This window comes from Vigna angularis, chromosome 2 (genome assembly GCF_016808095.1).
Source record: "Vigna angularis cultivar LongXiaoDou No.4 chromosome 2, ASM1680809v1, whole genome shotgun sequence".
Taxonomy (NCBI): Eukaryota; Viridiplantae; Streptophyta; class Magnoliopsida; order Fabales; family Fabaceae; genus Vigna; species Vigna angularis.
Genome location: NC_068971.1, coordinates 37,569,741 through 37,596,276, shown reverse-complemented (window position 1 = coordinate 37,596,276; position 26,536 = coordinate 37,569,741). Strand labels below are relative to the sequence as shown.

At 34.7% G+C, this 26,536-nt stretch overlaps 2 protein-coding genes across 2 annotated transcripts; one reads left to right on the top strand and one right to left on the bottom strand.

Annotated features, from left to right (window-relative positions):
* Window positions 1-1,782: 1,782 nt before the first annotated feature.
* On the bottom strand, window positions 1,783-6,396 carry LOC108323294 (calmodulin binding protein PICBP). The gene is made up of 4 exons (XM_017555708.2): window positions 6,212-6,396; window positions 5,777-6,107; window positions 2,432-5,666; window positions 1,783-2,122 (listed from the first exon to the last, which is right to left on the bottom strand). The coding sequence occupies exons 2-3, from the start codon at window positions 6,095-6,097 to the stop codon at window positions 2,493-2,495; spliced, it is 3,495 nt and encodes a 1,164-aa protein (XP_017411197.1). The 5' UTR covers window positions 6,098-6,107; window positions 6,212-6,396; the 3' UTR covers window positions 1,783-2,122; window positions 2,432-2,492.
* A 12,005-nt stretch (window positions 6,397-18,401) lies between these two features.
* Window positions 18,402-23,839, top strand: LOC108323295 (triacylglycerol lipase SDP1). The gene is made up of 3 exons (XM_017555710.2): window positions 18,402-20,373; window positions 21,375-21,518; window positions 22,185-23,839. Exons 1-3 carry the CDS (start codon window positions 18,955-18,957, stop codon window positions 23,136-23,138), a joined length of 2,517 nt encoding a protein of 838 aa, XP_017411199.1. The 5' UTR covers window positions 18,402-18,954; the 3' UTR covers window positions 23,139-23,839.
* Window positions 23,840-26,536: the final 2,697 nt, after the last annotated feature.

Here is a 26,536-nt window from a genome sequence, read left to right as displayed (position 1 = left end):
AGAAACTGATTGTATATATAAAATTTAATGTTATGGTTAAATTTGGTTAACTAGAATCACACTTTATAGGTTTCTTTTAAGTTAATTGTTTTTGTTTATTGAATATGTAATACTTATATAGTAGTACTAAAACTATTAAAATAGAATGTTTGATATAAAATATATAGGTATATTATAATAATTCTCATAACAGTTTATTAGCTTACATCTCAATTGTTATTTAAAAAAAATGTAAAATAATGAATTATATCTGTAGATATATTTAAAAAAAAATTGTAATTGTAACTTGTTAATTTACAGAATAAAGGTTTCAAATAAAGTAATTTAGAGAAGCATTTATAAGTTATGAAATTTATGAAAGTATTTTGGACATGTACATTTCAATTTCTTGCACAACGTAATCATCAGAAAATTTTAAAAAATAGAATAATTTATTTTGTAAATTATAAAAATAAAATAATTTATTTTGTAAATTATAAAAATAAAATAATTGACTTACAAATGGAGTAATTTGTCCCGTAAATTACTTCACCGAGAAAGTGTTTATCACATAAACCATAATTTGATACAGTTAAACCGCAAATATAAATGGTAAAAATTAAACTAAGAAACATTAGAAAAGAATACACAAAAGTAATTTGATTCAATTGAAGTGTTCGTAAAATTTAATCTACACGCATGACAAATATTACATGTAATGAAGAATAGATGTGAGCAATGTTTCTTGTCATTGAACTAAAATGTCACTTACATGATTTCTCTAAATAATAATAGTTTCAATAGATGACTAGACATTTTATTGAGACTACATATACTAGAACTTGTTAAAATCTCTTAGCTTCTACATGAAAACAAAAGTAAAAAAAGAAACAAAAAAACAGGTTCTACGTATGTTTATTAGGTCGAATAACTCAATGGTTCTGACCCAATCCAATTCAAATATATTGAGTTGTATTCTTTTTTAGATTATTCAACGCAATCTATAATGACACAATCTCTTATAAATTGAATAACTAATTATATATATATATATATATATATATATATATATATATATATATAATTTGAAACCAATTCAACCCATTGAAAATAATTTATTATAATAAGATGTTTATTATTTGATAATATAGTTATTTATTATTTTTAATTTTTTTTTTTTTTGATAGTTAACTTCTAATCATAACTTTTTGTGTAATTTTATTTACAACAAATACATATAATATTTTAAAGAAATTTAAAAATTTATTAAAAAAAGTTTAGAAATTACAAATTCAATCAATTTTTATTTTTTCAAAACCTGTGATCCTATTCAATCTAGTTTTTTTTTTTCTTTGAGCCATACTCAATCCAGTTGAATCAAAGATGACTGACTTGTACTGCTTGTACTGAATCTAACAAAAGCAAAATATGCAAAAACTCATTCCGTTTCTATGGGATTGGGTAATGAATTTGTCACAATCGGTACCAAAATTGCGAAGTTGAGAACAAACCGTGAGCATTGTCGTTGGATTCAATTTGGCTACTACCCTTTTATGAACTCAATGCTTTTGCTAGTTTGTAAGAAACATAATCTTTTTTTCATTTTATATTATTACCTTAATGTTTAACTAATTGTCCATTATTCAGTTTCATGAGCACTCAAACTAGGCTAGTTTTTTCAAATTTTGTGTTGTCTTGCGAAATTGGGCACATTTTCTTTTTGTCGGTTTTTCTTTCTTAAGGAAATGCTACCTGCTAGTAACCTCTGTCATTGTTCATGAATATTTTGTGCTGACTTTTGAATGTTTGAAAAATGATAAGATATCTTTACTATCAGAAGAGAAGAGTATAAATATCCAATACAGCTTTGGCCATTCTGAGGTGTTCACGATATACATCATGGCATGTAAATGGTCTATGGTATTTGTAATGCAAGTCTTTCATACAAAACAACCACCTGAGACACCAAGAAAATATGAACGGAAAACAAGGGGGAAATATGTACTGTATTTAACGTTTGTTGATGCTGAATCGTCAAACATTCTACACTCTACTATCGAAATATACCAGGTCTGACAGTTTTCACAGACAAAAAACTCCTCACATCCCAAAGGATTAGGATCATCCATATCTCCTTGTTTACCTGCACATTTAGAGGAAACAGAGAATCAGATTTTCAAGATAGTATAAATACAACTTGAGACTATTGCTTAAAATGCCCGAATCTTCTTCTAATGACTTATATAGAATTTATTTGCCTCAGAAAATTTATCATATGACAAGTGTGTAGAAGAGGCCGTTGGATATTTCTTATTGGATATATTTCCTTCAACATTTTCTAATATTCAGTTTTCAGACAGTTTGACAGGTTTTATGTTGACAATTGCATGTCACTTTAAGGGTAAACTCAAAAAGAAAAAAGCGGAAAATTCTAACTGAGTGTAATTTATACCTTCCAGCTTGAATTTATTTTTCATAGAAAGCTATTCCACTCTTTGCCAGTTTGCTCAATTTCATTTTGTTATGGTTGGCATGACTGTTTCAAAAGCTTCCACCAGCAGCTCCACTTTTCTTTTCCTAGCCGGGGTTAATTTGGAAACAACCTGTCGAAGTGCATAATCAAGCATCCATTCTTCAGTTCCTTTTCTTTCTTCCATGTCTTGATGCCTTAAGTTAACTTTTTCAGCTTCTGAATCAGCCTCTAGAGGTAGATATCTGGGGCCTCTTGGATTGAATTTCCTTACTTTTTCCAATGACTTGATGAATCTCCTCAGAAGAATCACTTTTTTAAGATTGCTCCAGCTTCTAGACAATGGCTGGTTTGTTTTGCATTGTTCCTTTAGTGCTGCTGATTCTTTTTGCTGTTCCTGGAGTATTTCATTCCCAGATTCCATCTTTTCTTCTTTTTGGTTCAGGTCTTCACTGTACTCTCTTTCAGTTCTGTCAGATTGTTTGAAGTTGTCTGATATTGTGCTGCCAGTGAGTGACTCCTTGTCTGCTAAGTCATCCTGATCATCTGGAAGAATTGAATCAATCGCTTCTTCTACCATCTTGATGGCTTCTATCTGTTGGAGTGCAACTTCTGGATCAGCTGCAGCATGGTCCTTGAATTGCATCTCTTGATTACTCACAGTTGTGCCTTCGTAAGAGATGGAAGATCCTCGTGTTCTGCTTCCATCAAATGCTGACTCTTTCCCATCTTCACCATCAATCAGTGACTTGGAATTGCTTTCAGCCATATTTGTTACCATGTGTTTGTACACCAAGAACCACAACCCTGTGTTGTTCTGTTTCTCCACAGGGGTCTCAAGTTCTACAGCAGCACTCTTAGGAGCTTTAGATTGTTCCTTTGTAGGGAACTCTTCAACAGTCTCAGTTTCCAACTTAAATTTTTCAGTTCCTTCTTTTCCATCAGCTGATGATTCATCTAATAGCTTCTCAGGTGCTCCTGAACCAATCAAGTTAGATCTGAGTGATCTAACTAGACCTTCTACTATTAAACTTTTAGACATGGAAAGCTTTTCCCCATCATCACCAATCAGATTCTTGGTTTCGACATCTCTTCCAGGTGACTCAGATTTGATATGTTGATTTTCTGTATTCAAACTGGATAGCAAGTCTTCTGAAACACCATTGACTACTGCATTGGTTGAATCCTCCACATGGCTGCTTGTAAATTCAGTTGGCCTATTTAAGGAACTTGATCTGGTATCTTTGATCTCTCCAAGAAAAATATTATCATTGTGACTTGATAATTTCTTCTCATTATCATAACTTCTGGCTAAACATTGCTTTCCATTCAAGTCTTCTTCAATATCTCTAAATACTGGCATATTATCGACTGCCTCAGTCTCAGTATAGTCAACACATCTTTCTTTAAGCATAGTAGGACTGTGCATTTCTATAATTGGATCATCACCAGTACTAACAGCCAGTTCCATGGTACTCTTATGAGAAAGGGATGCTTCTCCCTTGCTATGATTTGAGAAATTCTCAAGGGATTGAATTAGATTTGATTGATGCTCCGTTGTTGCAGAAAGCCGTGTACTATTTTCAACATCTTGAAATGGCTGAACTGTTTCAAAAGCTTCTACTAAAAGTGTCACTCTTCGTCTTTGAGCAGGTGCAAGTTTAGAAATAACCTTTTGAAGTGCATAGTCAAGCATCCATTCCTCAGCTTGCTTTTTCTCTTCTGCTGTTTGGTGCTTGAGAAAAACTTTTTCCATTTCAAAGTTAGCATCAGAAGGAAAAGGTCTTGGCCTTTGAGGATGGATATTTTTTACCTTCTCCAATGCTTTTACAAACCTCTTCCAGAGGATTAACTTTTTCAGATTGCTCCAGCTTTTCGGTGCTCTTTGATCAGATTTGGTCTCCATCCTCTGTGCTATTGGAGATTCTGTGGATTCTGAGGTTTTCCATTCTGTCTGGCCATTGTTTTTTTCTAAGAGTACCTCATCTGAATCAGCGCCTACAGATTTGGAATTATCATCAGAAAAGAGTTCTTCAGGTTCTGGGAGAAGAATTTCATCAAACGCTTTCTGCACCAGCTCAATTACATTCTTATTTTCATCATCCATATCCTGGTCTGTATCACAATCATCTCGAAAATTAGAGTTGTTTACTTCATTAGTTGTAAGGAAACCTTGCTCTCTTCCTTCCTTGTTCCCTCCATCAAAGGGCGGCTTGTTTTCACATTTCCCTGTGTTACTTAGTACAGTATGTTTGTACACCAAGTGCCACATGTTGATGTGCTTTTTATCTCTTTCCTGCATTCCACATGCCATATCAGTAGTGCTAGCATGTGTAGACTCTTTCGGTACAGAACTCACCTCAAGTACTTCATGGTCAGGCTCCATATTTTTGCCTCTGTTGGTTACTTCTCCCTCCAACATCTCAATATCAGGAGCAGAAAACTGAACTCCATCGGTTGATACTGGTTCTACACTTTCAGTAACTGTGGATTCTGGAGTATCATGAGGCCTAATACATGAGTCCCTTGCCAGCTTTTTCTTGTTCTGAAAATGAGATTTGCCACCTTCACTGTGGACAGTTTGAGTTTTACGAGTACCTTTCTTTGCATTACCAAACTGATTTGATCTAGTAACAGGTTGATTATCCATTTTCGTTGGCTTCTGGCTCTTCAACTTGCGCCTCCTCATTGACACAAGGCGCTTCAGTGGAGGCAGATTCCCATGGCGGTGACCATGAAGTGAGCAGTAAGAATATGGACAAACCTTGGCAACAGCTGATACTCCTTGAGAGTCACTTTCCTCTTGAAGGACGCCAATGTGATCAGGAAAATGGGAATCCTTCAGAGCAGAAGAACAAGTGGCTCTAAGCAAGCTTGTGTCTGGGGATTGGCCACTCTCCATGGAAGAATTCTTTGATTTGAAAGTGGGAATCTTTGCTAAGATCCTCACAGGCTTCAAGCTTAATCTTCGGGCAATGACTCTCTGGGTTTTGTTATCAGCAGCATCACTTGCACTTATCCAATTCTGGTCACCACTGCCATAACTAGATTCAGATGACTTTTGGCCCCTGACAGTTACAAGCATGATTGATCTAGACGACTTCACTTTCCTCTTTGGTTCGGTCCTACCAGATACTTTTCTGGTCAGACTCCTCTTCAGTTTCAAAGTAGTCATTCTTCCCAAAGTCTTCTTTGTGAACAATAGTCTTTCTGTATTCTGCCCAAAATCAGCATTGTATTATTATTACTCTTACTATTCTCCCAACAATTGAAACCATTCAAAATTTCAAATCACTTAATTCAGAATCTTCAAAATCGGTAGATTACCTGAACACTGTCCTTTGCATGAGAACTACTGGTACCCTTCATGTAATGGGGTGATGCATCTGCCATACCAAGTGGTGTTAGCCCCTCTAAATTTTCTGTGCTAACTGATGAGAGAATGGAGAGATGATCATATTGGGGTCTCCCTCTAACGGATGATCTCTTGCTTGGCAATCTTACAAGCCTTATTGACCTCACTTTCTTCAGTTTCTTCTTGGATTCCAGTCTTCTATTTTCTGATTGGCCGGAAACAGATTCATCTGTTCCAGACACTCCCTGAGATTCTGCAGAGTCACTCTGGCTGCCTTCAATTTCAACCTTCATTCTGCAGATTCTGTACAATTCATGGAATCAAAATCATGGAGTGAAAAATTATAGACACCACATCAATGAAAGCAAACCAGAACATGGAAAAAGAAAAAAGAGTCTGTCTTTTACCTGATTATGAGTAACAATTATGCTGGAGATTGAGAAATGTTCTTCTTTTTCTACCCTTTGTGGGTATGAGGAAAAAAAGTGTTTCTTTGGGAAAATAGAGAATAGAGTTATTGCTTTTCTTTTCTGCAAAGAAAACTGAGATAGAGAATCCAGAATGTGGAGTTTTCATACAGTTGTCTTTGTTTACTGAAGTTCTTACAAGCCAGATATTAATCTTAATATTAATATTATTATAATAATAGGCCTAAAGAAAAGAAAAAAGAAAAAGCTTTTGGCTTTTAATTTTAGAATTGAACGTGTCAAAAGATTAAAAAAAATGAAAAATGGGACCTGGAGGTTCTTGACCAGTAGGTTGGAATGGAGAGAATGAGTCTATTGTGTGGAATTGACTTGGCTTGGTCAATTCAATTGGCTCTTCGTGGAGGCTACTCCTTCCTGTTTGCATTACTCTACAATTTTTACTAACACTTTCTCATAATTCAGAGTTCATTGAATCATAGGTGTTACTTTTTTTTCTAGTTTTTAATACTGTTAGTATTATTAAATATTTATTAATTAAAAATGTTACGTGAAATTTATGAAGTGGAGTAATTAAGTGATCATTACCATATAAAGTTTTTAATGTTATAGTATTTTCCTTTTATGACAGTTGAGATCTGAGGAGTAATCGTTGGGACAGATCAAGTGTGGTGTGTGGAAACATAACGCGTTGATCAATGATGAGAACAAAATGGTGGGACCACCGATTTGCTCACGCGCAACTGACGCAATTTATTTCCAACAAAGATCATGTTTGGTGTGGGGTTAAAGTCAATTTTTTAGGGTGTGTTATGGTGTTTGAAGTCTTAATATTGTTTTGTAAGTATTTTTAAGTGCATTTAAGTTTATCTAAAAATATTTGTAAGTATTTTGATATCAAAGTTAATCGATTACTTGATATAACAAGTAACTTAATTTTTTATTTTAAATATTTATTTATAAGTTTTATGATGAGTTTTTATAATTTAATTGTGAGTAATTATATTTTATTTTTAAATTGAGTAATTTTAAGGTTAATTTGTTTTGAAATGTTTATCTCAATCAGTTCAATTTATTGTTGATCGATTTATTTGATGGTTGGGTGAGTTCATTGTCTTTTTCACCGAATTAGTAATTGGTTATTCGGACTGGTATATGGTTGTCTGACTTGTTTGGTAATGGACTGATTTGATGACTTATATTCCGAGTTATGAGACGTGCACTCAAAATTGATATATGACCGATCAACCTATTTGATGACTAATCAAACTCACTGATGGATCATCCAAATTGAATTAGGATTGATAGTTTGATTTGTAACTTATTGTAGATGTAGATCACAACAATAATATTTACAAATAGGTTAAATAGGTATTTGTCTCAATATTATAGTATTTTTAATTTACTTCCATAATTTTAAAAGTTTTTTAATTTAATATTCAATTTGTTTAAAAATGAGCCAACGTGATTTTCTCATTAAGTTGGGTTATCTGTGTCTGCAAATGTATCACTATTCCATGGTAGTGTTGCTGTGTTGTTGACAGAGGAGTTGCCACTTTTGGATAACATTCTTATACTTTTTTGAGTTGTTGTTAAAGTCAATATAAATAAAGAACCAAATTCATTCATTTTAAATAAAATTCGGATCAAATTGAGAATTTTGAAAACTACAGGACTATATTAGAAAAAAACTGTCACGGTATAGAAACTAACAAGTCTATTTACCCTTAGAAATAATAAGATTTTTCTTCTTCTTTTTTCTCTTTTAATAATTATAAATTAAAAATGTATAATAATCCAGCTGTATATACACTCCATAAATAAAAATTCTGCTATATTTTAAAATAGGTTTTGTAGGTTTATTATTTTAAATTTCTGTCATAATTTTAAGCGCTTAATTTTTTTTAATCATAGTATTTATATAGTTATCATCAAAGGTATCTAACACGAGTAAATTTTGTATAGACACGTTAAAATATGACACCAACAGTTAACATGATATAAGATAAATTTGTACATATTTAATTTTCATTAAAAAATCATTTTGTTAGGTGAGCTTGTATTAAATAAAAAATTTATACTAAATTTTATTACTATCTTGTTTTATAATCAAAACATGTAAATATAAATATCACTAGCAAATTAATATTCTCAGCATTTGTCTAAAAAGCTTCTAAGAATGTATAATAAATGCTTGTAAAGCACTCTTACCTGATCTCATCCGTAGAAAATTTTTAAAAAATTATAATACATGAAAATTCATTTTTTTTTAAATTTTGGTTTAAATGTCTCTTTAGTTTCTCAAAAGTAATTTTTTCACCAAATTTAAAAATGATTTTTCTACTATTCTAAATTTGAAAATAATGTTTAGTCCCTATGAATAGATTTCGTTAATCTCTAGAAAACCAATTTCTTATGATTTAAGAAAAAAAAACAAAGATAACTAACATTGTACTGCGCATTATAAATATAGTTTATGGAAATTTTAAACATTTCTTAGTTTTTTATTATTGTCATTCTTGTTCTTTTTCAATGGTCCATGTGGCAATTATCTATGTTTTAAAAGTATGGTTCACCTAGTTTTCTCTTTGTCGTGAATGAAAATTTGACTTGTGGTGAAAGGATCTAGAAGGGTTTTAGCCGGTGAAAATCAAACAAAATGGTCTCATAGCATTCACACTAGGAAGCTACCATAGATATATAAAATATTGTATCTCATATTTCAACAACTAAGAATGTGGTGGATCAAATGGGAACTTAGGGAATTCAGATTTTTTTTGTGAACTTTTTTTACTATCTTTCAATATATATATATATATATATATATATATATATATATATATATATATATATACACACGGATATTAATATATTAAAATTTTTCTATTTATATTATCTTTAATTCAAAATATTAAAATAATAAATTTATACATCTATATTTTATATATTATTTTTTATTTAATATAAAACTTAAATTTCCAACAATGAATACAAATAAAACTTTGTCTCGTGTGCACTAAAAAAAAAAATAATAGGGATTATTTGTGGTTGCGGGATAACTGGCGGTTTTGAAAATTGCTAGAAAAAACATTGTTGATAAGTGATTTTCAGGAGTTTTGCTCAAAACAGTCATAATTTTTGGGGGGTTTTAGTCAAAACTGTCGCTACCTATAGAGAGAGGTTATAAAAAATCGTTAGTACTTACACAAAACCACCAAAACTAATTAGGGTTTGGGAAACGTCGGAACTTGCAGAGATTTTTGAAACTGTCGAAACTTGCAGGGATTTTCCAGACAATCAAAACTACAACCACGGTAACTTACAAAGGTTTCAAAACTGTCAGGAATACATCATATTGGTTTTTTTTATATTACATTAGTTTATTATGATAAAAAAATGCTCTAATAAACCAAAAACACAATAAAATAATTTGAAATTAAAATTAAATATTATATAAAATAAACTTTAAACATGTTTAAAGTAATTTTTCAAAATAAAATAATAAAATTATTCAAGTACACAATAAAGAAAAACATGTTCACGAATGATTAATTTTAATTTTCTTCATTCAATTCATCTTCTTTGATCAAATATCTATAATATAAAATAATAATTAGTCACTAATATTTTAAATAAATTATTTCATATATCTAAGTGATAGTTGAAATATGACAAATTATGAATTTGGTGGATATTTGGTGTTTATTGTATATTTATATTTTTTATGGGTGTTTTAATATTTGATGAATTTGTTTGTCAAGGTAAGAGCTTTTCAGAGGGTGAACAGAGAAGAAGACCTATGAGATAAGCTCGTAGAAAGATTTGTCTTGAAGAAGCTAGGGCATTACATGATGTTGATGTTCACGAAGAGCACGACGATGTTATCGAGTAGTAGAATTCGGTTGTTTAGCAGCACGAGGAAGTTGTTCAAGAAAAAATGAAACATGTGGATTTTTAGAAGGTTCACATGATACATCACTTTTGATGAACTTTGTGGATCATGTTGCATATGCGTTGTGGCATGACCAAGTTAATATAATACATGAATTTTAATAACTAATGAGTTGTTTAAATGCATTTTATGTAATGTTTTCTATAGAACCGAGGGAAGATCAGGCTGGTCTCCCATGGAGAAAAAATAAATAAATTTGGAACATGCCATGAGCCAATTCAACATTTTGTGTTGAATTTTGGTTTGACGCCCTTATGTGATATTTTCTACGATTACACCAACAAGGACTTGATATTGGCGTTCGTTAAGAGATGACATAAGGAGACAAATAGTTTCCATGTCCTGATGGGTGAGATGACCGTAACACTAGATTATGTGCCCATGCTACTACACTTACCTATATTGGGACAACTATATCCAAATGAAGTGTTGGACTTTAAAAAAGCTCGAGTTGTTATCGTGGACCTTTTGGGTGTGGACCGCACAAGGGCTACAATTGAGATGAGACAAGAATGTGGTCCCTAAGTTAGGCTTAGATGGTTGAGTGATGTTTATAATGAGGGTTGTGAGAAGTAGTAGTGGGAGTGTGCCACATGAGCATACTTGTTGCACCTAGTTGGATGCACTATTTTCACGAAAAAAAGTGTCACCCTGATTCGTGTATCCTACTTGGTGTTGTTCAGAGACTTTTAGACATGTGGTGGACGCCTTGGGAGTTCACTACAAGAATGATTGAAATTACCGACAGTCATAAGTCGTCGGTAATGTATAAAATTCGTCGGTAATTAGCATTTACCGACGGCTTACCGACGGTCAACATACCGTCGGTAAAAACGTTGTCGATAAACTTTACCGACGGATCTTTCGTCCGTCAGTAATTATCGAAGGCTTTTGACCGTCGGTAAAGCCTTCGGTAATTACCGAAGGATCTAGGCCTTCGGTAAATCCGTCGATAAATGTCGCGACCTGGTCCATCTTCTTCCTCTTCCTTCGTCGCTGTGTCAATTTGTTTTTTCATTTACACTAACTCCACCACCAAAACGACATCACGCGAGTAACAAACTAGTTTCCAAAGTATCAAACAACCAATTTATTTTCAATAGTTTAAATCATAGGGAATCATGGAGAGTTTTTCTGCAATTCTCATATTTGTAAGAGAAATGTTCCTAATCGTAAAAATGTGGTGGAGAGCACGGTGGTAGAGCGCAACAGTGGTGGAGAGAACGGTGGTAGAGGACAGGTGGTGGAGGGCAGCAGTGGTAGAGGGCAGCGACAGTGGAGAGCAACGGCGATGGAGAGCAGCGGTGGAAAGCAACGGTGGTGGAGGGCAGCGGCGGTGGAGGGCAGCGGCGGTGGAGAGCAGTGACGGTGGAGAGCAATGATAGGAAGAAGTATTAGACTGAGATAGAGAGAAATAAGAGGAGAAATGAGTGTTTGCCACATATATTGGCACTGGATGCGAAGCTGGTCTCAAAAAATTCCGTTCTTTTACCGATGGTCAGAGGCCTTCGGTAAATCAGTCGGTAATGTCATCCAGCGAAATAATGGGCGGGAAAATTCCCGCTCTTTTTATCGACGGCCAAAAGCCTTCGGTAAATCCGTCGGTAATGTCGTCCGTGAAATAATGGGCGGGAAAAATCTCGCTCTTTTTACCGACGACCCAAAGCCTTCGGTAAATCCGTCGGTAATGCCATGTCACTTACTGATGGTCTTACCGAAGGGTTTTGACCGTCAGTAAAAAACATAAAAACACCATCGGTAATTCCGTCGGAAATTAAGATATATCGACGGATATTGATCCGTCGGTAAAAATCCGTCAGTAATATTAATATTTTTTGTAGTGGTTGTTGCACTAGTCCACTTGTATGATTAGCTCAAAGCTGCTAGCTTTGTTAGGACAAATCAATTAACAAGGTATCTAACTCTTTTACATGTACACATACATCTTGCATTTTGATTTTCTTTATTTTTTATTATTATTAACCAACCTTTAATTAATTTTTTTGTAGAGTTGGATTTATGAACACTTCTGGGAATGAGGCATCTGTTGTCAACTTATGATGAAGATAGACCTTGTGCCACACATTAGGTGGCAGTGAGGCATGTTACTAGCCTACTTGAGGCCATGACACGTTTCGATGAACTGACATATGATAGGGTGATATGGTGCCCATATTAGTCACATCAAGCTAGTTGTCCACTTTTGGTCATCACTATATTTTTCTGGATAGATCAAAATTGGTATGATTGTTCACCAATATCTGCCTAAATGCGTATTAAGGCAATTTATGTTAAAAAAACGTGACCCACGCAAATAATAATATTCTTCAATTCACTAGGATTATTTTTCATTAAACCTTGGAAACCTTTAAATAGGTGCAAATAAGGCCTTGGACCAAGTACAAATAATAAAAACTGACGATAAAATATCAACTAACTTAAAATAAAATCTACTTAATCTATCTCTATCTTGTATCAATAAAATAAAATGATACTGCTCCTAAATAAAAGGAAAATCAAAACTACCTATATATATTTTATCTCTATCAAAATCAAACTAAATATTACTAAACCCAAAACTAATAAAATAAGATTTTAATGATCCTTAAAATTTAAGTTTATCCTAACAATTTAGGTATGAGAAGTCAATCTCGTGGTCGTCAAATGTTATTCAAGAGGTTGACATAACAACCATTGGTGATTCTTGGTTGTGCTTTGTGAATCATGTGGTAATGAATGTGACATCGATCTCATCTCCATCTGCTTGTGTTCAGGGATACATGCATTGGTTTAGAAGGGCATCCCATCCCTATGTGATTTTTGCTGCCAACGACGACCGACTAAGTCTTGCACCTTGACTCCGATGACATCTCTCAGATGACACTCTAGTTCGTAGTAGATCACCGTTAAAATCTAGTTTGTTGGTATGTAATCATACATTGTTTATGTGTTAAAGGCTATTTAAAAATTTTAATTATTTTTTTTGTCATCGTGAATGCAAGGATCTATCAAGTGCATCGTGAGAATCTTATAAACGATGATTTTTTGTCGTGATGTCAGAAATAATCCTCTATGTCTTTCCAAAGCTTAAGTGAAATTATTTTCATGTTCACTTGATAAGAATCCAAAGCCCAAGAGAAGGTCAACCTATAGATGTCATTCCAATTACCTCAAGCAATGGCAGCCAACATTTGTTGGTTTTTTACGTCGTATCCATCAAGAAAACAACATTAAATGCATTCAACAACTTAATTTTATCAGGATGTGACCAAAAGAGGTTACTTACTACCTCAGATTAGTCGATATATCTACTTCAATGGATGTATTTATCATGATCCAACATCATCATCATTATTGCAATTTAGTTCTCAACCCTCTCAATGATTGTGTGGAAGTATACCTTGTATTATATATTTGCTTGATTGTTGTAACATTACAATCATTATTTTATTTCAGAGTTAGTGGAATATTGGCAAGCTTCATTTAACTCTTAGTCATATCAATAAGTAATGATTGTTTAGTGAGATTTAACCTCCCAACAAAATGATGACCAACTAAACTCTCTATGTTAGATCATAGTTATGGTATCCACATATAACCTTCAATACACATCACTCTCCTTTGGCTTGCCCCTCAACTTAAAAGGAAATTCACATTTTTTTTGTCGTATATACTCAGTTGAACATCAGGTTTGTATTTCTTATACTTTCCACCGCTTCACATCCTAATAAGACAAGCCTCTTTCTCCTAGGTTCAGAAGTAGCTTTATCAAATCTTAATGTTACGACAACATACCCAAGATGAAAAACAATCCCTCGAACACATTCAATTAACTTATCACGTTTAGAAAATATCTTACTAGTTGTTAAATTATTTGTATAACCTATCTTGCACATTTCATTGATGAAAGAAGATAAATTTGACACGAAACTCGAATTTACTTGTGAATCCATCAAACTGAAAGGATAATCTTCTTTCTTACAATATAACCACCTATAACATAACATCTCCATCATTGAATACCTCTCCTCACTAATAATAATACTAATAAAAATACCTTAAGAAATTATTAAAAAAGAAAAAATTTTAACCAATTAAAAATAAAATTAAAAGAAAAAACACTTAATAAAATATATACTTTTTAAAGAAGTCACTTGCTTTTGAAATCCGCTCAAGGTAGCAACAGAATTTTGAAATCTGTGGTTATCTGCTAAATCGGTTTTCGAAATCTGGTTAATGACTTAACTAGATTCGAAATATTGTAATATCCTAATTGAATTTTAAAATTCAGTAACTTTTCAAACCAAATTTTAAAATTCGGTAACTTCCTAAATTGGATTTCAAAATTCGGTGATTTCTTAACTCAGATTTCATAATTTTTGTTAGTTTTAAATTCAGGGATCTTCTTAATCGGATTTCAAAATTCAATGAATTTGTTCCAAATTAAGCATAAATAACTATATGAAAACGAAACAAACTTAAATACTTATACCTATCAAATGAAGAAGATGAACGTTCAAACAAAACAAAACTCACCACCAGCAAGGAGACCACGAAGAAAACTCACCACCAACAATGAAGGGATCACGAACAGACCACGAAGAAAAATAAGAACAAAAACGAAGCAAGCATATAGAAGAACAAAGTAGAAACGATGAACTTGGAGGCGTATGAGGGAGGGCAGTAAATAAAGGCATAGAAGTAAATGTGATTTGGTAAGTAGTAATTATTGCTTATCTAATTTTTTTTTTTACATTTTTACTAAAGGATAGGAAAAACACCCATTTTAAAACATCAGGAGGTATATAAGGAAAATATAAAACGAAGGAAGTTAAAGCGCATTATCTCTTTAACGTAGATCTGACCTTTTATAGAGAGGATCTCTTTCTACACTTCCATGTTTTCTTCTAACAACCCTACAATTTTAATAAAATGATTTAGTTACCCGTATTAAAAATATTAAATTTTTTTGCATATTTATGTTAATTTTTAAATTTACATTATGTAACATCCCAAAAATACAGCAATAAACTATATATTAGAATAATCACACTAATAATCCAAAATCAGTCTTACACTAGAATCGAGCGTACGCTCATGGCTGAACGGCCTTACAAAAAGAGTTACAATTTAAAATTGTACCTCACTACCCAAACTATGCGACCGGTTTACAAAAATAACAATACCGATCGTTCATACTTAAACAAAAGAAAAGGTGAGCGGACGTCCACCTTACTACAACTAGACTATTGCCCGAACGTCCTACTCTCCGGTCTTGACTTCGATTTTTTTCAAATTTTCTTCTTCCAGCGCCTCTTCCAGCCGCTCGTCTCCTTCTGCTCACATCCACACGGATGATCATTGCAATGACAAGGACGGACGTACAAAACCAGACACGACAGGAAACACAAGGTAAGCTTATGTAATTTAATTCAAGTATAAACATGCATTTCAAACAATCCAACAAAACAAGGTATATTTCGTCAAACATATCATTCAAAGCCTATTACTAGACTAATTGTCCGGACTGTATGAAATCTGTGTAGTTACAAGCGTTCGTGCACCCGGGTGATGTAGTAACTGGAATACTCTCATCAGCTGCCACCCGAGGTTAGTCCTATTCATCCAAAGTACCCCTAAGGACGGAACCTCCTGCCGTTTCCACACATGACCTACCCTCCTCTACGTGAGGACGAGTACCCACGAAACATCAGGATGAACAGCCAGTACTAGCATGCCCACAGTCATACTTTACCAATTCCAATATTCATACATGAGTCGTTCCTCCCCGGAACGCTCGATCAACTTCACATCATTTCATTCATATCACATTCTCTTCTTATTTCATTCATAATCGTTCTCAATTCCATCTTTCATTATCACTTTTCTCAAATTCATCTTTATTGTCAATAAGTTAAATCTCATCTTTGTTCAAAGGTTTATAAAGACACCAAAATACCGAATGTTCTATCCTCACTCAGAACGAGGACGAACGCTGTGGACGGGACCAAGAAGACACCCGTTCTAGATCAGAGTACGAACAACGGAGTTACTATCAGATTTGAGTAATATCAGGTTCCAAGTGACGAACGTTATTTACCATGTGAATCAGTTTAATGAACTGACCCTCGTGAGTTCAAACCAATACTTCAAGGAATAATTTAAGTGTGGAGGCTCCAGGCCGAATACATAGAATGTAGACACCTCAAGACGTTAACGAACCATATTTAGAATAATTCTCATACTGAAATCCACTGCCAGTCAATGACCGAACGTGGTAAAGGAAAGTTCTTTTGAAGTTGGACGTACGCTATTTCATTAAAACTAATTTACAAGAATGAGTACGGGCGCTCAGTATAAGACCGAGCACCACTTATAGCGAGCGCTAGGTGTAAGACCGAGCACTTCTCAGTACGAGCGCTTAGTATAAGACCGAGCACCATTTAACTTATAACAATAGATTTGATAAATATACTAAGGGACTGTCAAGGTAGTGTTTACGAACGAGGAAATATACTATTACATATATATATATATATATATATATATAAAAGAATAGAGTTTATCAAAGAATACCAGATACAATTGTGCTTGGCCGAACGCTCTAGCATAGTATTATAACACGAGGACGCTCGTCCTCAACTAGGGTTCTATCCAAATGAAAGAATCCCATTTTTTTTTCTATGTTACAAGGGAAAACCGAACGGTCAAAGACCGTTCAGCAACGAACGTACATTATTATGGGGAAATTCTTATACAATCCATTTTCATTCCAGTTCATTTCTCATCATGCAATCTCATAGTTTCATGCGTTCATATCAACATCAACTCTCACATTTCATACAATCCATATCATGTAAATTCATGTATTTCATTCCCAACCATAAATCAACGATCGTTCATACAATTCAATCTCATCAAACATCATGCATTATACTCATGCAGTCAATTAACGAACGTTCATACAAAACACAACATACGAATTAAATCAAATAAGCTTTCCTTACCTCTGAGCGTGAACGAACGTCTTACAGACCGCAACTTGGTTTTGTCAAACTAAGATTCCTTCTACCCTCAACGTTCAACTAATCTTCAAACCAAAATCAACAACAGACCAACAAGGAGTTCAGAAATAAACTAGGGACTCATGCAACCAGAACTTGGCTTGCACTTCCAAAAGAACGAACGACTAAGGAAAAGGAAACTTACCAGTTTCCAGAATTCGAAACCGTTCGGTTCAAGTTGAAGCTTGGGACGCCGGAAGTGATCCTACGGTGCCGGAACGTTGATCGGAGCATAGAAAAAGGTGAGTTATCATAGAGAAAAGGGAGAGTTTTCTAGAGAGAAGAAGGAGAAAATGAAAGATCAGATTTTTGGAAAGAGGGTGCATGCAGAGGAGAGTGGAGTAGATTTTCTAAAAATCCAAGTTTTGCTCCGCGCGTCAGAACGAACGTCCCCTCTTCAGTCGACACATGTTTTCCACTAACTGACTTTCTGATCTTCTTTGCTTGACACCTGGCGTTCGTCATCTGAGTGTCGCGCCTCCCTCTTGACACGTGAATTCCACTAAGCGAGACGTGCTTGGATTTTACTAGTTCTGACACATTACGAACTGTACAATTTAAAATATAAATTTGTATTATGAATTCTACACTCTTAAATATAATTTGTATTCCAAATTGTCTTCCAAATATACGAACCATATAATCTAGAATATAAATTTACATTACAAATTATATAATCAAAAAGTAATTTACGCTCTAAATTTTCTTCGAAATTCGTATTACTAACTGTACCATCTATAACATAAATTTGCATTACCAATTATATAATATAGAATATTTAATATAACATACCAATTATATAATCTAGAATATTTATAAATTGTACCATTCGAAATATCTTTTTCTACTACCTTCCGTATGGATATAACTAAAATTTAAAAAAAAATGAGAATACAGAAAGAAAACATGGGATTGTGGAAGAAATTCCCTTCCGTTGAGTGGCCCGTTTTCTGCATATTTCTTATTCTTGGAAGGAAAAGAAAGAACTTTTTGTCGTTTTTCAGTGCTGATGCTGGCGCAAACTATAATTCAACGTTATTATCCAATTGGAATTCGTAAATGCCAAAAACTATATTTTTCTCTCTCACCTTCTCTTTTTCCTTTATCATGTGGGTCAATTCTATAACGAACCATAAGGATGTGCTTCATTCCACGTCATCATTTTCGTGACGAGGCTCCCTGTCACCGTATGGGTATCTTATCCTCTCTTCTCAGATTCCGCTGCCACCCCTCTTCCACTCTCTCCCATTCTTAATTATAAGACCAAAAATTTGCTACCCTTTTGGCTCTTCACAAAGATTGTTTTCAGAGATCAACGATTTGGTTCCTGGGGTTGATTAAATTTTTCATCTTTTTTATTTGAAAGGTTTTGGGTATCTGATTCAGAGTTGCCATCGTGGTTCATAGGTTTCTTGGTGTCCGAAGAAATACAAGGACTTATAGTACTGTTCTGTTGCATAGTCTTTTCTACATAGTTTCCTTTTCTGATTATATTTAAAGTAGGGATTATTTGAGTTTTGGAGTTAAACACAGGAGAAACACACGTTTATCATTTTGTAACATCCTAGTGGATTATTTTCTTTGTAATCTTTTCATCAGCCTTGCATTTTCACATTGTATGCTGGCTTTATTGTATATTATTTAATACGTTGGTAGTTTTTAGTTTTGATTTGTGAGAAGGACATTGCTTTTATTTTGATCAAGGGAGAATGGATCATATTAGTAATGAGGCTAGAGTAGACCGTTTTCCAATTGGTCCTTCAGACATTCTTGGTAGAACAATTGCTTTCAGGGTTCTATTTTGTAGGTCCATGTCACAGTTTCAGCACCAGATATTTCATGTGTTGTTAGATCTCTTCTATAGGTTTAGGGGGGGTTTGTTATCCTTTATATCATGGTTGCATCCCAGGAATCCTCAGGGGATACTGGCAATGATGACAATTGTTGCTTTCTTGTTGAAACGGTATACAAATGTGAAAGTAAGGGCTGAAATGGCATATAGGAGGAAGTTTTGGAGAAACATGATGAGATCTGCTTTGACCTATGAGGAGTGGGCTCATGCAGCTAAGATGCTTGATAGAGAGACAACAAAGATGAATGAATCAGACCTTTATGATGTGGAATTGGTGAGGAACAAGCTTCAAGAGCTCCGCCACCGTCGGCAAGAGCGATCTCTTAGAGATATAATATTTTGTATGCGTGCCGATCTTGTTAGAAATTTAGGTAATATGTGTAATCCTGAACTACACAAGGGTAGGCTTCAGGTGCCCAGATTAATCAAGGAATACATTGATGAAGTAACGACTCAATTGAAAATGGTCTGTGATTCTGATTCAGAGGAGCTATCATTGGAAGAAAAGCTTGCTTTCATGCATGAAACTAGGCATGCATTTGGGAGGACTGCTTTGCTATTAAGTGGGGGTGCTTCTCTTGGAGCTTCTCATGTGGGTGTAGTTAAAACACTGGTAGAACATAAACTCTTGCCTAGGATAATTGCTGGTTCAAGTGTGGGATCCATTATGTGTGCCGTTGTTGCCACGAGGACTTGGCCTGAGCTTCAGAGCTTTTTTGAAGATTCATGGCACTCACTGCAATTTTTCGATCAAATGGGTGGGATTTTTACAGTTGTTAAGAGAGTCGCGACATTTGGTGCTGTTCATGAGATCAGACAGTTGCAAATAATGTTGAGGCATCTAACAAGCAACCTTACATTTCAAGAAGCTTATGACATGACTGGTAGAATTCTCGGGATTACAGTTTGTTCCCCAAGGAAGCACGAACCACCTAGATGTCTTAACTACTTGACTTCACCCCATGTGGTTATATGGAGTGCAGTCACTGCTTCTTGTGCCTTTCCTGGCCTTTTTGAAGCTCAAGAATTGATGGCAAAGGATAGAAGTGGGGAAATTATTCCTTATCATCCTCCTTTTAACTTAGGTCCTGAAGAGGGTTCCACACCAGCGCGCCGTTGGAGGGATGGTAGCTTGGAGATTGATTTACCTATGATGCAGTTGAAAGAACTATTCAATGTCAATCATTTTATAGTTAGCCAGGCCAACCCTCACATTGCACCATTATTGAGATTGAAAGCATTTGTGCGGACTCACGGAGGCAACTTTGCTGCCAAGGTACATATTAATGGACTTGGATTTTTGTGCAAACACTATTCATATTACATTCATTTGCGTGTTTATGTTTATTGACATTGTGTATATTTGCTTCTTAAGCGAATTGTCACTTCTGTACCGTTCCCCTCCCCTAGCCCTGAGTTGATGTGTTAGATAGTTTATCACTGTTCGACTTACTTTCTAAACAGTTTGCTAAAAGTTTTGTGAATGATCACTTCCTTGTTCTTATCATGCTATTTATGCTTTAGGACCAGTTTGGTTTGAAAAAATATTTTATAGTTTCACTCTGTTTCCTGTTTCCAAAAGTTTATATAGAAAAGAGAACACTTTCTTATTGTTTTCTGTGTTCTGTTTTCATTTTCTATTTTTACTTTTTCTTATATAAACTTTGGAAGAATAAGAAATAAAGTGAAAACAAAAAGTCTCTCAAACCAATTTGACCCATTGGCTTTTCTATATGCTTTACTCATGCATGTTATTTGGATGTACTTGTTATTTATTGTTGGAGAAAATAACCTGTGGAGTTTTATGCTTTCCAACTTCACTCCCTGACAACTTATAAGGGAAATCCATGCATATTTTAGATCACAATAAGAGATCATTGCTCACCTGTTTGCAATATCACCCAATATTGTCTCATCTCTGTAAGTGTTTAGCCCTTTTATGCTGCCAGTTTCGTGCAATTGGATTTTTTAATTGAAGAATGTAGTTACAGGATACGTTTGTAGCATAAACAATGCGTTGAAACAGTTGTAAAATTTCCTCATTTCTGTTGGTTCCGATTCATTCCAGTGACAGAAGTGCATTTCACTCTGGATGTTAACAGCATATATAGGAATTTCTAATTCAAAATATATACTGTGAAGATTAGTGATGGTTTATCCTTTGCATGACTAGGAAGTGGTTGTATCCTTTGCCAGTAGCCATTCATCATTTATAACTTGTTAACCACTCTTACTACATAATGGTTTTACCAAATGTGGATTTTTTATTTTTTTCAGCTTGCGCATCTTGTGGAGATGGAGGTGAAACATAGGTGTAATCAAATACTGGAACTTGGTTTTCCATTAGGGGGACTTGCTAAGTTGTTTGCTCAAGACTGGGAAGGTGATGTGACTGTTGTTATGCCTGCAACTCTTGCTCAGGTATGTACCTACAGAACATTAAAATATCGGCTACATAATTAAGAAGAAAATAACTTCAGCTAGATATACCAATTCAAATGAAAGTGCTAGGGGTTTCCAAGCGTTTGGTTACAAAATAGAGGAATATGACAAACTATGAAATGTTTAATGAAACCATGTTTTTCTCTTCTCTGTTTTCTCCATTTCATTTTTGTTTTTTGTTTCTGTCTTTTGTATTGCATGCTGTTGTGGGAACCGAAAGACAATTGAACTACAACAACAAATACATTAAATAGTCTGGCACTGAAAAATTTAATCACGACTTTGAAAAAGGTGAATGCATAAAAGAATTTTATCATTGGAAGCATACAGATGTTGCACAATATTTGGGTGCATAAAAGAATTGGGATTGGAACAGGTCATATTAAATTAATCAGCAAGAAGCATGTAGGTAGTGTTTTAAAATGGTGCTTCAATCATATGTTGATTCCCACAACACAGAGTGCAATGCAAAAGAAGGAAATAGAGAAAATAGAGATAAACACTGCATCATGGTAATAATTGTTCTTTCTCAAATAGTAAACTTTTGCTAAAGATTGAGGTGTTTATTTATGCATCATTTACTAAAAGATGATTCTGCCATAGTGATTAACTTATGACTGTTGTCTTGTCCGTGTCCTGTTCCAGTACACCAAAATTATACAGAACCCTTCTTATGGAGAGCTTCAAAAGGCAGCCAACCAAGGGAGAAGATGTACCTGGGAGAAACTTTCAGCCATTAAAGCAAATTGTGGCATTGAGCTTGCACTTGATGAGTGTGTTGTGATTCTGAATCATATGAGAAGACTAAAGAGAATTGCTGAGAGAGCTGCTACTGCTTCTCATGCTGCCACTGCCTCTCATGGTTTGTCCAGTACTGTCAGGTTCAGTGCTTCAAGAAGAATTCCTTCATGGAATTGCATTGCACGAGAGAATTCAACGGGCTCCCTTGAGGACCTTATCGATGTTTCTTCCTCATTGCATCAAAGCATTAGCAGTTCTAATGTGGGCAGTGGTAAAACTTGGAAGACCCACCGTGGCATACACGAGGGAAGTGACAGTGACTCTGAAAGTGTTGATTTGACCTCTTGGACAAGATCTGGTGGACCTTTGATGAGAACTACTTCGGCAAATATGTTCATTGATTTTATGCAAAACTTAGAAGTTGACACTGAACAAAATAAAGGCTTAGCGAGTCATGCTAACGCTAATGATTTTCAGTATCGTAGCCCCAGGCTCACAACTCTGGATAGGAACTCTGATAGCACAGAATCTGAGCTAAGGGAAATTAGCAACAGGGTGGTGAATGGCTCCCGCATACTGGTGACTGCGGGTGATTTTTTGCAGCCTGAAAGGATCCATAATGGTATTGTGTTTAATGTTGTCAAGAAAGAAGACGTGACACCCTTAAACAGGAGTAATGATTTTGAAAATTACAACAATGAAGTTGCTGAATGTGTTCAAGATGAGTGTCCAGGGAAGGAGATGGATGCTGCTAGCTCATCTTCTGAACATGGAGATGATGAATCCGCACCAGATTATACTTCTGTGAACCATTCGGGCACAGATTCAAGTATAGATCAGAGTATTGTTGATGGCTAGATTCAATTATCTATATTCTTTATTCGGTGAGTTTTTAATGTTTGATTTGATCATATTACTCTCCCAATTGTAAATATTATTCATGATATGATGTGAATAGCCCACCATATTTTTTACTGATAAATGCAACGAATAGAGAGACTTTGCACAAAAAATTCACGACAACATTCATGTTTTGGTCACCAATTCTCAGATGAATGAAATTGAGATGTGGTTCATGATGCTGTAAACATAATTTGATTAACTGAACTAATTGTGATGTTATTGATGATATTAGAAAAGGATTAGTTTCTAATTTGCATCAAGGTTTCTTGCAAGTAAATAGGTGATACTTGCCCTGAAACCAGAATTTTAAAAAATAAAATTCAATTTTTCACAATCTAAATTAAGTGGCTATTGCTTCTTACATCCCCATTACTAACTGCACTCCCACAATACTAGGAAAAGGCTCAAATACCCTTCATTGTTGCATCACATCAAACCACCACTTCCACCACCGCTGTAAAAGAAGAGAGAAAATGCACAAGAAAGCTCGTTCTCTGCTGTAATATATTTAATGTGTTTCGAATAACTCTTTTCAAATATATATTTCATGTATGAATATTCTGAAAAACTCGTTTTGAAAGATATTCTGAGTTTCGAAAAGTTTTTTATTTTTTAAATTGTATTCAGAAAATTTATTCTAAAACATATTTTATACATTCTTAAATTTTGATCCGAAAATATTATTGTGAAAATTTTGGAAAACTTGTTCAAAAAGTTTCTGGAATATGTAATCTGGAAATCAAGAGGGTAAAATAGTTATTTTAAAAGTCAGAAAGGTGCGCAAATTAATTGTGAGAGGGTAGGAAGTAAAAGCTGAATCAAATTCATAAACACAACTTTTCAGGCCCACATTCAGAGTATAAAATGGATTTTGAATTTTGAGCTTAGAACAAAAAGGCTAAACTAACTTAATAAAACAAGTGAGGACAAATGTTTGAAGCTGTTATGAATACAGGGAAGGGCGCTTCGTCCTGTACCCAAGGTTTTTTTTCCTATACCTTCAAACTTTTTCTTTTCTCATTTTCATGTGATTTGAATTGGAACAAGAAATCCGGTTAATTTTTTTTAGAATCAGTATATGGCTAAATGTATCAAATTTTCAGATCTGGTGAATACTTACAAAAATCAGATTTAACAATCTTATACTAAACAAATGTAATACTTAAACTAATTTCAAAATTTGGTGAATAGAAAAAATCCACAAATAATCAAAATTTGAAAGCATTTGGACTCAGCTTTGGCAGAGGAAGCATTTGGGTTTCACTGATTTGGTGAGGCCAACGTTTGTTTATTGTCCTAACAACAGTCACATCTTGTTTGATGAGAGGGGGTTAGTGGAGGTTGAGGTCATGGTTTGGAGGTGGAGCGTCAGAACTGGAGGGGTGATGATGGTGATTTCACTGTTTTAGTGGGAGAGGGTGTCGTTTTAGGACATTTAGCCATATAAGATTGCAGAGTGAAGAGAAGGGTGTGAAAAAGACGTAGAAAATGATGTGAAGAAAGAGAGGAATTGAGTCATGGAAGGTGCATATAGAATGGAGTTACTCAACAAGAATCAGAGAATGAAGGAACAGCAAGAGAATGAGCTATTCACCGAATTTTGAAATCGGGTTGTGTGTGAACCAAATCAGGTTAAGTGTAATTTTTTTTGACAAAAATTTAGTTAAATGTAAATGTTTTTGTTTATCGATTTTAAAATCCGGTTAAATATTTTTTTTTTTTTCCAAATTTCAAGATCTGATCAAATGTCAAACTTTTTTATTTATTAGATTTCAAAATCTAGTAACGTGATTTTCTGTTGATAATTGGATTTTGTAATTTTATGTGTCTGGAATTTCATACACTCACTAGTAAAAAATTGGGTTTTTACAGCGCACATTATGCCACGGTTCATCGGAAACCGCAGCATAATAGTGCGCGGTGGCAGTTTTGTAAATAAATCGAACACATATGCCGCGGTTCAGATCAGAACCGCGGCATATACTCCAGTCAACCATCCCATTTGACGCCACGTGTGAATAAAAAATTAAATAACAGCGTATATGTCGCGGTTGTCCAGAGAACCGCGGCATATACCCCTGCCAATTTATTGCAGGGGCTGACTGGGTCAGAGAATTTCAAAAGTTACAAGGGTATATGCCGCGGTTATCCATAGAACCGCGGCATATACCTCAGTAACTTCTCAACTTCTCTGTCAGTCAGAGAATTTCAGAAGTTACAGGGGTATATGCCGCGGTTGCTCTGCGAAACCGCGGCATATACCCCTATCATCTACTGAAATTCCCCAAAAGGCAGTTGGGGAGACAGTCGTCTTCAGCACGTTACAAGGGTATAGGCCGCGGTTCTTCGAGCAACCGCGACCTATTCTCCTACCTGAAATAAATTTAAAATAATTTTAAATATTTTCGAGGAATATACCGCGGTTGCCCGCTGAACCGCTGCATATAGTTTGAAAATAATTTCAAAAATGTCATTTAGGTTAATTTTTTTAATTAGTATAGGCCGCGGTTGCTTGTGAAATCGCGGCATATAGCCCTTTTATACCGCGGTTAAGTAGGGAACCGCGGTAGATGCCCCCGTTCAGAGTTAAAAAACAAAACTTGGAACAGTGATCGTCTTCTTCGCGCTGCTCACTGTTTTCGCGTTTTCTTCTCCCTCCGAACCACCCAACATCTGAGATACCTCGTTTTTCACCGTTTAAACTCAAAATCGTTCGGTCATTTCTCATTTGTGACGATAAAAAACAGTTTTAGCCGATCAAAATCGTTTGAAACGCGTCATTCCCTCTCCGCTGCGATTTCGTTTTTTTTGCACCAAGCGTTTCCGCCGTTCCTCTTCCAGGTATTTATGCCCTTTTGCATTCTTAACATGATTTCTTCATTAGTTTTTGCATAATGCTATAGTTTTGGTAATGTATGAAGTTTCTATAGTTTTGGTAATGTATGGTATAGTTTTTGCTTTAATTTTGGTAATGCATGAAATTGCTATAGTTTTGGTAATGTATGGTATGATTTTTGCTATAGTTTTGGTAATGTGGCATGTAGTTCTTGTATGAAATTGCAAGTTTGATTTTTAGTAGCTTATCTTTTTATGTAATATTTAGGAATATGGATCGAAATTGGATTAATTTACCACGTATTAGTGCTGAGTACGAGAGAGGTGTAGAGGAATTTATACAATTTGCGCAACGTAATGAGGGGAGAAGTGATGATGAAGTGAAGTTTAGATGTCCTTGTGTGAACTGTTTGAATGGGAGAAAGTTGAACGCAACTCAAATTAGAGAACATCTTATATGTGATGGTTTTCTAAGATGCTATACAACATGGATATGGCACGGCAAAGAAATGCATTTT